Raw genomic sequence first — 14,927 nt, 5'->3', positions numbered from 1 at the left:
AGCGATTTGTAATATAAAAATAATACTTTATTCACTAAAATATTTTAATATACAATTAAAAAAAGTAAATGTGAGTTAGAAAGGTTTTGACTTGAACAGTGGATTTCAGGTGCAACTACAGATCAGTAGCAATATGAAAAGCATTTTTATATTGAAAACAAGTCTAATGTTTTTGGAGAAAATATTGAGTACATGTAACATGTTAATTGGGTCATTTGTGATTAGATCTGACACAAGTTTGTTTTTCTAATTGTACTAAGGCATTTTTATCAGACTAAATTATTTTGTTGCGAAAGTTTGTAGATAAGGAAGTTACTGACTATTCTCTTACTATATTACCTGGACTTTTGTGGAAGAGAAGAAAATTAGTAGCTCTTAATTTTAGTAGCTCACAAAACTGGAACTTGGGGCTTGTCTTTCATGGGAGGACTTCTTTCCATGAACCAATTATTCTGCTTTTCCTCTAAAACCAAGTCAGAAATCAAATTGTTTAATAACCTTATAATTCCTCTTTTCTCCCCACCTCTGTTAATTCTCTGGAATCTTAAAGGAAATAACTGCCACGTTCCCTCGTTATCCTCTTCCATGTACATAGGGAAAATGGGGTTCTCTTGTCTATCCATGTATCTATATAATTTTCAATTCAACTTCTTTTATTGAGGTAGAACACTTAGGAACCAGGTTGTACTCAATGTGAACTCACAAAAGATATGAAGGTCTAACAAGCAGGATCACTAATAAGCGTAAGAAGCGACCATTGATTCAGTAGTGGATAGACTCTTCCAGCAGCTACACGCAGTCTTAGCCAAGTCGTCTCCTTGATTTGCCCTTGGATGTTCTCACCTGTAGGTTAAGAATAGATATTATCTACAAACATGACTTCCAGCCCTGTTCGTCTAAAATCTCTTCTCCCTGCATCCTGATCTGTCCCTTCCTTCTTTGCTTTTTCCCTTCATTTCTTCCCTTTCCCTTTCTCTTCTCTTCCTTCTTCCAGTTCCTTTGCCTTCTCCATGTGTGTGCACACGTGTGTGTTGACTGAGTTGTTTTTCTCCTCTGAAGGATTTTCTTTCTGACCTTCCTTACATTCTTTATACATTCTATAATTTCACCCACTTTCATGATTTTAACTATTGGCTCTACACAGGTGATTATGATCATTAACGTTGTCTTCATCCCCAGTCCATCATTTAGAACTACCTTTAGAATTACCTCCAAATCAAAGTTCTAAATGAGAATTTATGTCCTGCTCTGAGGAACAGATAATCCCAAACAATAAACTTATTTGATGTTCTAACTTCTAAATATCAGTTATTGTATCTTTTTGCCTCCCGACAACCAGATTCAAGACAGCTTACAGCTTTAATTTTCCTTTTTTTTTAACCTCTTACAGTGAATCAACCAGTAGCCAATTCCCATTCATTCCATTCATAAAAGAGTTTTCTATTTCCCTCTGTCTCTGATTTCATGCATTCTTATTGTATTTTTTTTTCACTAGTATTCTCTTTCGTTATCTGTGGGAACTGTCCCCTTGTCAGTTGGCAACGTACCTTCCAAATCTTCCCAAATCAAGGCTCTGATGATGCCATTCCTTTGTTCGTTAATCACAAATGCATTACCATAGTCTCTGCAGAGTGAAGTCCAGAACTCATGAACTAGGCACTTAAGCGCCCCCTGCAACCATGATGTGGCCCAACCTACTTTCCCAAGTTCTCATTGGAATGAAGCTAAAGTCATGGACTTCATCTGTGTCTAGAAAAGTTAGCCTCCTTCTGATGTGTGGTAACAGATTTTACCCCTAGCACTAGGCAGCTCTTTGCAAATTACTTCTGAGAATCATCAGGAACTGGGCAAGAGAAAATAAACTCAAATTTATTGTTGTAACTGGCAAAATTGTCAATTTTTACCACTATTAATAAACATTTAAAAAGACTACTTACAGGAATCAAGTGAAAATGAGAAATTTTAGTTGTTCTTTACAAAGCTTTTTGAGATTAATGTGAAAAGCTTTGAATATTTGATGATATGAATAAGACGGAGTGAACCGAAAGAGGGAAGCTGTAAGTTTTTACTTTTGCACGTAGTGCCGAGGTCCCAGTGAGAATGGCCACATTGAGTAAGTGACAAGATGCTGTTCCAACAAATACTTCTTCAGAGTGGATGAAGCACTGTGGGTTAGGAGCAACTAAAAGGGTCCTATCAAGGTGAGATGGAACTTGAAAGTCAGTGGGAAGCCAGAGACAGAACTTAAAGCAGGAGTAGATAAACATGAAGCAGGAAAACAATTTTTTCCAAGACACTTCAGACTGATTGCAGGGGATAACGGTGGAGATCGGGGAGGAGAATAAGGAGAAAATTGCAGTGTAACTCAAAGATGACAAATTGTCAAAGTAAGTGTGAGAGGTTATTAAGGTGCTAGTATTGAAATGGGCCCCCCAAGTGGGCTCACCTCAGGGGGCCTAAGGTGACAGGCTAATGTGCTGGTAACGGATGGGTCTTCCATTCCTTTTCGTGTGAAGCAGAGCTTCCTGAGAGCAGTCAACAGATAGAAAGGCTTTGAAAAGCAATTGTATTTATCGGAAACTGCTATATATGCTTGTACTTTGGATACAATGAAAGATAACTTGTAAGTCTATGGCTTGTACATTGTATTTGTAAAAAAAAAAGTGCAGAGATGATAAGGGGAATAATGACCCCGTGAGGCTGGTATTTTCAGCTTCCTACCTGTGCCTCCTAGGAAACGTGTTCAGTAGTGGATACAGTCTTAAGTCCAACATGGGAGGGCAGGGTGAGACTCAACTGCAAAGTGATTTCATCTCAAGTTACAAGGATGGGAAAACCGGGATTCTTAGGAGTCCACAACTTGTTTCGAGCAGCTCTCTGGCTAGTCACCCTGGATGACAGTTGCAGAGTTGGTTCCCTTTTACTGTACTTTATTCACGATACCCTGGAGTATCATGAAACAATCTTGTTACTAGGACCTTTCCTCCTTTCGCTTTTTCTTTCTTTTTCAAAAAATGTTTTAGCACCTTGCTAATATATTTACACTCTACTCTCACTATTTTTCAGCCTCTTGAAAATTCACTTTGGGCCTTTTAACACTTCGGCCTTACACTTCCCAAACTTCTCACTTTCACTCATTTGCCAAGCCCTGTTGATTTTCTTTTTTTTCAAAATAGGCTTTATTTTTTAGAGTAGTTTTAAGTTCACAGCAAAACTGAGCTAAGGTGTAGTGAGGGCTCCCTGTCCTCATGCATAGCCTCCATTTTCAACATCTCCAGCCAGAGTCGGACATTTGTCACAACTGATGAACCTACATTGACACATCATTACCACCAGAGTCAGGTTTCCATTAGGGCTCGCTCTTGGTGTCGTACATTCTATAGGTTTTGACATATGCGTAATGACAACCCTCCGCCAGTATATTATTACACAGAGTAGTTTCACTGCCCTAGAAATCCTCTGTGCTCTGGCTTTTTATTCTTTCTACCTCCATAATCTCTGGCAACCACTGATGTTTGTTTTTATTGTCACCATAGTTTTGCCTTTTCCAGAATGTCATATAGTTGGAATCATACAGCTTGTAGCCCTTTTAGATCGACTTCTTTCACTTAGTAATACACATTTAAGTTTCCTCCATGTCTTTTCATGGCTTGATAGCTCATTTCCTTTCAGCACTAAATAATATTCCATTGTCCAGATGTAGCACAGATCTATCCATTCACCTCCTGAAGGACATCTTGGTTGCATCCCAGTTTGGCAATGAGGAATAAAGCTGCTAGACATCTGTGTGCAAGTTTTTGTGTGGACATAAGTTTTCAACTCTTTTGGGTATTTTTAGTTTTATAAGAAGCTACCAAACTGTCTTCCGAAGTATGTGTACCAAACATATCTTGTTCCCACGAGAAATGAATGGAGAGCTCCTGTTGCTCTACATCATTTGGTGGTATCACTGTTCTGGATTTGGGGCTCTTGATTTTAGTTCTCTTCTCTCTGTTATTCCTGATTCCTTCTTTTCATGGATACTATCACTTCTATAGTTCAGAATAAAATTTTCTTTTCTCATTATTACTTCAGGAGTCTGTTAACAGTTTACCTACCTTTAAGAGGTCTCTCTCTTGTCCAGTTTATGCAATGCTACCAGGTTCATTTGCTAAATGTGAGCTCTGGTAGTTTACTTTTACAATCAACACCATCAGAGGCTTTGTCTGATAAATAAAATTTAGCTTGGCATTTAAAACCCTCCAAGATCTGTCTCCAATCTACCCTTCAAACATAATTTCCTTTTATTATTACTCTTCATAAGCCCTTCTTTCCAGGCAAACTAAGTTTTTATCCATTTTCTGTATCAGCCTCATGTTTCTGACACTTATTACCTGTCTCAGGAGTTTTCCTCATTATTCAGCGTTCTGACAGCATCACATATCTAAACCATCTATATGTTATTATCTCTCCCTCCTGTTCACACTTTATGTCCGCTTCTTCTTTCACCATTTTTATTCCTGACTTTGGGCCCCCACATTTTCTTGTGTTCTACTGAAGGACCGCCTTTGGCCTCCTTCTCAGCATACTGCTGCCGAGATGATTCCTCTCTTGTGGAAATCTTAAGTTACCACGCCCCTGCTTGGATAGTCTTGCCAGCTCTCCGTTTGCTGAAGCAAGTTCTTTGACTTGGAATCCTAGTCATATGGCATTTTTATGTCTTACCTCTTGCTGTATGACTTCCTTTCATTGTAGACTTTGGCTGTGTATGAACATGCTGAGTTGTACATCTCTCTGCTTTCCGACTCTCTCCTGGAGTGTCTCCCCTGCTTTGTCTGCCAGACAGATCCCTAGTTTATCCTTCAACCTTCTCTTTAGACATGAGGTCCTGAACTCTTCCCTGACACTCCAAATAGTTAAACTGCTTTTTCTAAGGGTTTCAGTGTCACTCACTTACTTCTATTGTTCTTGTCCTGGTGTAGTACAGCTACTATTTTACATGTCTGACTTCCATCTTAACTGTGTGCACAGGCCATGTGTTATTCACATTTGTAACTCTAGCATCTAACAGAATGGAGAGCAATAAATAGTTGCATGTTTATAATTTGGCTGAATTGATAGAACCTCAGCGTGCTCAGGCCCAACAGATACTCCAAGTCTCATTCCAATGGAGTAGCCTTCCCACGGTGGTCTTGATGGCACTCCTCACCCACCACCCCAAGGGAAATGGTCTGACCTTCCTCTACACATCCAGAACACCTTATTTGTCCTACTTTTTTGATACATGCAACTTGAATTTTGATGTTTGGGAGGAATTTTTTTTCTCCTAAACTGTCACCTCTTTTATGGGAAAATTCTATTTCTCATCTTTTATCTCTTCTAACATCTAATACGTGTTCTTTGCAATTATCAGAATCATAATAAATCTGGATTAAATAGATGAATTGGTGCATAATTCATTTAATGGTCATTAATCAAAGCAAAATCAAAGGAACTTAAAATTTTAAGAGAATTTTGTAGTAATTTAATTTCTTCATCTTACATATAATCAAGTTCAAAGTTTTCTGCCACTGTTTTCAGGATCTCAGTGCTTAAGAAGGGAAAAGTAGGGCAAGATCCAAAGTCTCCTAGGCCCTAGGCAATGCTTTTATATATTTTCAATTATACTGCTTTGCTTCTTTAAGTGTGTAAGGTACCATGTGAATCCTTTTTTGATGCTTTACATGATAATGTCTCCAATTAATTATTTAGTTTTTCAATGATAGTTATTAAATTATAAAAAGATCTTTGACATATAAATATTTTAAAAGCAAAGAATTTTCCATTTTGATAAATTATTTTAAAAAAAGATTAAAATAGCATTCTCAAAATCAAAGCAGGTTGAGGTAAAAGATATAAAGCTATTATAAAATGAGATCTTCATATAAACATAGTCATTATCATCTCTAAGAAAGGGCCTTAAGAAGAAAACTACCCTTAGAACTCATTTAAAAATATTGCATACTCAGCAGCAAATTATTTCCTTTTAAAAATCAGTACAAGTATATTATTAGTCATACATATAAACCATAAATAATATCTATCTACATTAGTTAAATAGCCTTATTTCTACAAGAAGTCTGGCTTATTACTATTGTTCTTGGATTTTGTATATATATTTTTATTCATGCATTTTGCACATATATGCATACAAATTATATAAGTGTGTGTAGCATCAGTTTATCATAGTTGCCATATTATACAGATAATTGATTCCCTGTGTTTGAAAAATTGACTGACATTTTATGTCTGAAAGGTTACTGTTGAGATGTAAGTAAGAAAATGTGGTTCTTTTGGACTCTAGCAAACATGTTCTCAGAAGCACTGAGGGATCATTTCTAATTATCTTTTTCTAATAAGCATTCTGACTTATTTTTAATACAACTTAACACAGAATTGTGGCAAATATTTTTAACGAGATAAATACTAATTATAAGTTGTGACAATAAATCTGGTTATCTGTGGCAAATGCTTACAAGTGATGTTTACATATTTATCTTCCTCTAAAAGTTCTGTAGCTTTATTTTATGCAAATAGATTGCTAAAATTTAAATAAATTTTATTTAAAAATATATGTAAGTGTATAGCTACTTTTTTAAAGAAATTTTGAAAAAGAACATCTTAAACATTTCTATTACATAAATTTGCCAAAAGAAGTAATCAAGTCTATAAAAATTGTCAAGAGTACATTTCAAACACTTTAAGAATTACCTTATGTCATAAGCAAAAATTAACTCAGAATGAAACATAGATCTAAGTATGTGAGATAAAATTATAAAATTTCCAGAAGAAAATTCAGCAGAAAATTTTGTGTGACTTTAGGTTCAGCAATGAATTTTTTAGAGATAATACCAAAAGCATAATGATGATTTGTACTTCCTTCAGATTAAAATGTTTTGTTCTCAAAGATGCCATTAAGAATGAAAAAGAAATTAAAGACTGGGAGAAAATATTTGTATCATGTATCTTTTAAAATACTTATATATAGAATACAACTCAGTGAGAAGATAACCCCCTTTTTATTTTTATTTTTTTATTATTTATTTATTTATTAAATTAAACAATAGTTGATATGCAATATTTCATTGATTTCAAGATTACAACACAGTGACTCAACAGTTGTACACATTATTAAATACCCCAACTAGTGCAGTTACTATCTGTCAACATGGAAAGATGTTACAGAACCATTGACTGACTACATTCTCCATGCTGCATTTCCATCCCTATAACCAACTTATGTTATGACTGAGACATTTGTGTCTCTTTATCTTGCTCACCCACTCTACCCACTCCACCCACACACCCCCAACCCTCCCCCATTTTAACCGCCAGTCACTTCTCAGTGTCTATGCATCTACTGTTGTTTTGTTCATTTTGTTTTGTTTTGCTTTTATGTTCCACATGTAAGTGAAATCATGTGATATTTGTCTTTCTCCACCTGGCTTATTTCACTTAGCATAATACCCTCTAGGTCCATCCATGTTGTTGCCAATAGCAGGATTTCTTTCTTTTTGTGGCTGAATAGTACTCCATTGTGTATACGTACCACATCTTCTTTACCCATTCATCTAGTGATGGGCACTTTATTTGCTTCCCTATCTTGGCTACTGTAAATAATGTGTCAATAAACATAGGGGTGCATATTTCTTCCTGAATCAGGGCTTTGTTTTCTTCAGGTAAATTCCTAGAAGCGAATTACTGGGTTGTATGGCATTTCTATTTTTAGTTTTTTGAGACATCTCCATATCTGCCATATAGTGGCTATACCAACTTACATTTCTATCAACAGTGTAGGAGGGTTCCCTTTTCTCCACATCCTTGCCAACAGTTGTTATTTCTTGTCTTTTGAATAGTGGCCACTCCAACTAGGTCATATCTCATTATGGTTTTGATTTGCATTTCCCTGGTGATTAGCAATGTGGAACATCTTTTTATGTGCCTGTTAGCCATCTGTATTTCTTTCTTGAAACAAAACGTGTATTCAGGTCCTCTGCCCATTCTTTTAATCAGGTTATTTGTGGGGTTTTTTGGTGTTGAGTCATATTGATGCCCAGGTTCTTGTTCACAAAGCTGAAGAATGAGCTTCACAAACACTCAAGGTAGGAGAGCAAGGTACAGGCTTTTATTTAGAGATAAAGTGAGAGGACAGAGCTCCCGGCTCATGCCAGGAGGGGACAAGAGAGTCCGTGGTTGGCTCATTGTCTAGGGGTTTTATGCGCATTGAGGATTTTCAGGAATGAGGGTAAAGGGTTAGGTGTGCAGACTTGTAAGACCGCCTGCCCTGCCCCCAAGGTGGGCTGGGTTGTTGTCTGTTTGCTTGGGTTATTTATAGTTGAGATTGCTTACCAAAGTAGTCTTTTGCCTAGGTTGCAGATTACTTGATTACGATTAGAGAAGGGAAAATAGCACATAGTTACAATTAAAATAAACTGGGCCTTTTAGCAGGATAGGGTAAATTTTACATTGTCATGATGTAATTGATACAATAAAGTGATGGTTTATGCTGAGATACTTTTCTTTATCTGCAGAACACTCAAACATTCCAGGCCAAGTTGCTCCTGGCTTTTTGAGCTTTAAGTGATTTCACTGAAGAATGTCCATATTTTTAGTCCTGTAGACAAATCTTTACCCTACAGAATTAGTGTGACTCTGACTTTGCATAATGCTTAATACAGAGTTTTGATAGGGACTTCTTTGCATATTGTTACATTGTTCTGACTGTAATTATCTTGCTCTACTTTTTCTCCGGAGCCCCTCACCCTTCTCTGACTACACCCATGGTCCCTGTCTCGATATGAGTTCTTTATAAGTGTATTCTTCCATACTGTAGGTTGCCTTTTTCTTTTGTTGAAGGTGTCCTTTTCTGTACAGAAGCTTCTTAGCTTGATGTGATCCCATTTGTTCATGTTTGCTTTTGTTTCCTTTGTGTCTGGAAAAAAATTCCTCATGCTTATGTTCAAGAGATTTTTCCCTGTGTTTCCAAGAATTTTATGGTTTTATGTCATATATTTAGGTCTTTAATCCATTTCAAGTTTACTTATGTGTATGGATCTAACTATCTTTTAATATTTTCTATATAAAAGGTAAATAAGATTTGCGGCCGTCCCACCAGAACACCTACACAAAGCCCCCGTTGTTCTTTTGATGGGAGCAAAGAGAAGCATGGATTGAAGATCTCTGTGAGACATGGTGAAGAGACACTTGCCAACAGAAGAAAGTAAGACATTTGTTTTACAACCAGAAAGAGAAAAGAAAGTAAGCCATTCATTTTACAACAGAATAGAATGTATTCAATGAAGTAGAATGAAATATGCTGTTGAAGAAAGAAAGATCGACATTAATGATTTTCAAAATTCAGTGGTGCCTTCTATTCAATTCATTAATAGGAACATAAGTTCAACTTTTGAGATGAATAAAATGTCAGAGACAAGGGACATTTTCTATGATACAATATGGCAGTCCCTGGGCAAATAATCACTGTGCCCTTAAAGTGTAGCTAGAATAGTGTTGTTCAGCAGAACCCTAGGACTAACCTTGTTTAACTGAAACTTTATGCCCCTGGATTAGCAACACTCCATTTCCACCTTCCTATGGTCAGAAATAATGTATTGTACACCTCAAAACTTGCTAAGAGGATAGATGTCATGCTTAAATGTTCTTACCACAATAAAATAAGCATTTCAAAAATGGGGCTATTGTGATTGAGTATTGAAGTTTTCCTTTTATTTAATTTTAATTGTGTTTGGTCTAAATTCCACATATAGCTAATGGCTACTTACTGGACAATGTAAAAGAGAAAGAGTATTCATGTAAATGTGGTGATAGCATATTACTGAATGTTAAACATCTGTTTAAAAAATGGTTGAATAGAAAGAAGTTTCTGTACATTTTACCTGGAGTGCTAAAAATGCTATTTGTTGATCCAAAATGATAAACATTGAGTGGCTTGCTTCTATAACTCACATTTCTACCACTATGCCCACCATTATTTTGCATGTTAAATTAAAGCCTTTACTGATGTCCCTTTGCTTGATAATTTGCAATTAAAACTGAAAAACACGTAAAACTGGAGGAAACTATTATTTTATTTATTTTTGTGTTTAGTCAACCAGTGTTTATCCTGGCCAATAGTATATTCTCAGTGGATATTTTTGAATTGAACTGTAATTCAGAATTCTGTATTTATTTATTCAAATAATTACTTCAATTGGTATCCTATGAAGAAGTCAGTATGTCTCATAGCTTTAGTCTCCATAATGTAAAATCTGTTTATTTGCTCTTGGGACAGCGTTCCTAATTGCCTCATTCTCTCCTCAAATGGGCAGTAATTGGAATAAAGATCTGGGCTATTGCTGGATATTTGCTACAGCTCAAAAGATTTACCAATTTATTTGTGTATAAAGTAGCTGTTCTTTTTTTCTCTAAACGTCTATAATGTCCAGCAATCCCTTTCCTGCATTTGAGAAATCAGTGAACTCCGGCCAGCATGTAAGTGTATAGTGGCTAGTATATAGTGTGTAGTGGTTCTTACAGTAAAAGCCAGCTAAGGAGGATCTTAAGCTGGTAAAGATTATGTGTGTTTTACCACCAAGACAACTCAGTTGTTACAAAAACAAAACAAAATCCAACACTTAACATGGCTTATTCACTAGTGGAAACTAAGCCCATGTAAGTGGTATGTTATAAAATGGCTCAAGAACAAGGCGGGGCTCTTAAGGGTGGAAAGGTTTGTCAGTATCTATCTTGGCCACTGAGTAGAACTCCTTGTCATCGATGTTGCTTACTTGATATTTCTGTGTCCCTGACCAGCCAGCCGCCATTAGCCACTGCCCATGAAACAGGGTAGATCCATCACAGGCTGGTCTCATGCCACACAAACTGAACAACCACAGGGAGTGTACGGGAACCCACTTAAAATTTCCTTTTCACACATTTTATTGTCATTCCTGCATGGGGCTTACCTGCTGTGGTAGTATGTTTCTACTTGATGCCTCTGTATTGTACAGACCTATCTAGACATGATTTTATTTATCTTTCATCACTGATCATTTTTCATGAAATCACAAATTGCCTCTGAAGTGGGGAAATGTAGCCGAAGTAGGTGCTGAGTGAGTCTGTGGTGCTTTCCACTCATGTTACCTTATGCTTTTCCCACCTCCTTGAGCCTATTTCCAATAGATCACTTCCATGTGATGATATGTTGCTCCTACAAAAGGCTGATATTAGAGCCAGGCAATGAAATAAGTACCAGGGAGTGCTTAGTTCATTGTGGCCACCTCATGTTGCCTTTGCACTTACGAGTTCACAGTCAGGTATGTGATTTCTATCCAGCCTAGTTGCAAACCAACTACCTCAGCCAACCAACCAAGTAAACAAACACACAAAAACAAATTTTAGCAGAAGAAGGAATGACTTTACTTTAAATCCTTTGATGTTGATACTATTATTCTTCTGATGGGGTTTTCCAGCCTCTGAAGGATATCTTTATTTGTCACTAGTACTTCAGACACCATTGAATGAATGAATGATTTGGGTCATCTGGACTGAATATCAGAGCAGCTTGCAGAACACCAGGCTACAGAGACTTTTCTTTCTCATTCAGAAGCTTCTTGGGGTTACTTTGTAAATGGGTTATAGCAAATAACCCAAGTGCGTACTATGTTTTCTCTAATATGCAAATGATCCCAAAGAACATGGTGCCTCCTCCTGCGTGCTAGGTCATCTTAAGTGCAGACATTTGCTGTTACTTTAGAAGAATATCCCAATCAGATCCAGACTGCTAGACATTTAGAAAGCCTGCTGAATTGTAAAGCACTTACAATGTCAATATTTTTCCCCACCAGAGGATTGCACATGTACTGAGGCATCTAGGATGATGTGATGGATATTTTATTCACAGCATGGTGTCCTGTAAGATGTGCAGGTGACCAAGGCTTCTGTCTGTCATGGAGTGGGAGGACTGCCCTGAGGACTAACCCTGAAGGGGCTTTTGTCAGCTAAAAGTGAAATATTTCTAATTGTCCTTACTCACTGTTAAAGAGAGAAAAACGTTGCCAAATTGTTAGCTAGATAGCACATGGCAGGACATGTTTTGATTTGCTCTAGCAAATACCACATACAAAGGAGGATGTAATCGGAGTCACTATCTGATTCAGGGTATGACAATCCAATGGTTCTCCAAGTCCACCTCCCTGTGTACAGACCAGCCAGAAATGAGGTGCGTGGTGGGTTGTGACGATCACCCTGCTGCATTTTTCATGTCTTTGATGATGGCCCTAATTTCAGCAGTTCCTTGGGGATCGGGTATACTTTCGTTTTACTGTTTTTGCAGGGAGAGAGAGTTTTAGGGATTTCAATGTGCCCCTCACTCTGTGAGCTAAGGAACCAGTGTGGGGACTGTGCAAGGAGCATGTGTGTCTGTCTCAGCTAGGTGTTCAGAAGTGTGAAGTAAATACAGGGTGGTCTGTGGCCTCACTGCACCCAGTATGAGACAGACTGAGCCTGAAATTCCATTTTCCTCTGACCTCTTTAAGCCCTCATTTAGGCTTAGAATATAATGGTGTCTGGGTTTCAGGATTAAAGTCAACTCACAGTTGGTGTCTAATAACTCCAGGAAGGGAAAAAGGGCCACAGGTCACAGTAGGGAAGATGTGGAGGAAGATTTTTACTACATAATTGTTGTGTTTACACAGGGATCTTTCTCCAGGAAACCCAGCCTTATTAAGGTCAAGGTGCTCTGAAGCTGAGAACTAGGAGCTTAGTGACTGAGACGGTGAATTTCTTTTATGGCAAATAACATGACATTTCTTTTTACATCTTTAATTTCCAAATATTTTTATCTTGATCTTTCTTTTCTTTTAATTATGAAATTTTACTGATCTGTTTTCTGTTAATAAGCCAATAGTAGCTCTCTGTCTGTTGGTTTTTGTATTATCGCTTTATCTTTGAAGGATTTTGTAAACTCTTTTAAGTCCCTTTATTTACTCTTGTTTTTCAAAGTTCTCTTAGATAGCTGTGAAATGAATTTTCCCAAATATATTTTATCATCTCTTGATTGAGTTTTGACTGGAGAATAGACTGATTTGGACAAAACAATGTTAATAGTGCTGTTTGTAGTACTATTCTGAATAGCCATCCTAGTGGTTGTTGGTAGGACTGGATTTTCTGTCGATGATCGTATGGTGCACTGCACTGATGCAGCCATTTGGAAGGAGCTTTTATATATAAAGGAGTTTTATATATAAAACTCATATATCCCATGCACTTATCCATCTCTTTAGGATGTATCCCAGAGAAACTCTTGCTCATATTTATAAGGGGCATTCTTGAATATATGTGGTTGCTGAGAGTTAGAGGGCAACTCTATGTCCATAACAAGAAAATGGAGAAGTAAGAAGCCTTTGGAGCATTATGAAGCAGTCAGAAGGAAAGAACATGATTTCCATGCATAAAAAAATAGTATGATTAGAGAGAAAAAGCTATTGAGTGAAATTAGAAAATAGTGTAATGCCATTTTGATAAATTAAAAATATATAAAGATCAGTATATGGTTTTCAAGGAAAGGATATGGCAAAGTATGAATATTAGAATGGATATTTATAGAAGGACAGGAAGAACGATCAGAGATGAAGAAAATATAGGAAAATAAAATAAATATGCTTTTCCCAGGGTCATTATGATAAAGTATGCCAGGAATTGAGGAGTATGCTTAATTTAACTCTCTCTATGTGGGAAAATATGTGTGTGTTTGTGTATGCATATATATATAAATACACTTATGTAAGCTATTATTTTATAGCTTAGATGAAAAGTGTTTTTGAAAATAATGTTTTTCTAATTAAAAAAGTAGTTAAAAATCTATTAGAAGAAATTTATCAATATTCTCAGTTTTTCAATAACTTTTTTTTCTTGACATTTCATATGCTAAGCATAGATAACTTTCATTATTGTGTATAGTAGACATAATAATTATCCAGACTGAAATAAAATATGCCAAGAAGAGTTGTTGACTTGTTAGGTTTCCCTGCTATAAACTCATTAATTAAAACAAAATAAAAGTTTATTGTAAAAAAGAGGTAAAAGGTAAAAATGAGTTTCCAGTTGACTCATCAAAATCATTAGTAAAACTACTGCTTTGTCCCATTCATAAAAATGTAAAGTTTAAAGAAAGTAACATTTCTGGAGTTAGTTTTTATAAATTAACATTATATCCATGACTGTTTTTAAGCTTTCTTTATATATTTGTACAATTCTTATAAGAATACTGATAACAAAAAACTCCTTTCTGTAAACTTAAGCCAATTTAAAATTATTAAAAAGAAAGCTATGGAACAAAAGAATTAAACAGTTTCTAAAGCTTGGCAAATCGCTCTAGTAGCTGAACAAAGTACATTTGCCACTGTAAATGGAGATAAACACTATTATATGTTTGCTAAAAATTTGAAATGTATTTCTGCATATAAATAAGTCGAGTTTTTAAAAATTATATTGTCATAGTTTACTTTAGAATTAGTTTCATTAGTGAGCTGTTGTTTAAGCTTGTCTTCAGTGTATGGCACCCTAATCTAAAAAATATTTTCAAGTTTTTGTGACAGGATAAGAGTAATTTATATAGCTTTCCATTAGTCAAACAATTCCTATAAGGTTATGTTAATATGATCATTTATGACTTATAAATAACTTGACCAGCTAAATTTTTTTTTTTTTAGCCAACAGTATGTATTAAGCGATGATTTCTTTATTTTCTAATGGGAATGTTTAGGCCATTTTTTACATTGATACATAGTATCCTGAAACAGCTGAACTACTGAAGAACTACCATCTTGTTCTTTTCTTTCCCCCATGTTTTTTATTCTTTGATCCTCTTTTCGTGCCTTCTTTTGAATTTAACAGGTTCTTCTTACTTT

At 36.0% G+C, this 14,927-nt stretch overlaps 1 protein-coding gene across 2 annotated transcripts in view; it reads left to right on the top strand.

Moving 5' to 3' along the window:
- Positions 1-14,927, top strand: part of GPC5 (glypican 5) — a 1,280,510-nt gene that overhangs the window by 273,589 nt on the left and 991,994 nt on the right. For both annotated transcript variants that reach the window (XM_073212456.1, XM_037024987.2), the window contains one exon: positions 9,105-9,238. In XM_073212456.1, coding sequence (XP_073068557.1) covers positions 9,105-9,238 — 134 coding nt within the window. The remainder of the gene's footprint in view (positions 1-9,104; positions 9,239-14,927) is intronic.

This window comes from Manis javanica, chromosome 9 (genome assembly GCF_040802235.1).
Source record: "Manis javanica isolate MJ-LG chromosome 9, MJ_LKY, whole genome shotgun sequence".
Taxonomy (NCBI): Eukaryota; Metazoa; Chordata; class Mammalia; order Pholidota; family Manidae; genus Manis; species Manis javanica.
This window is presented reverse-complemented; position numbering and strand designations above follow the sequence as displayed.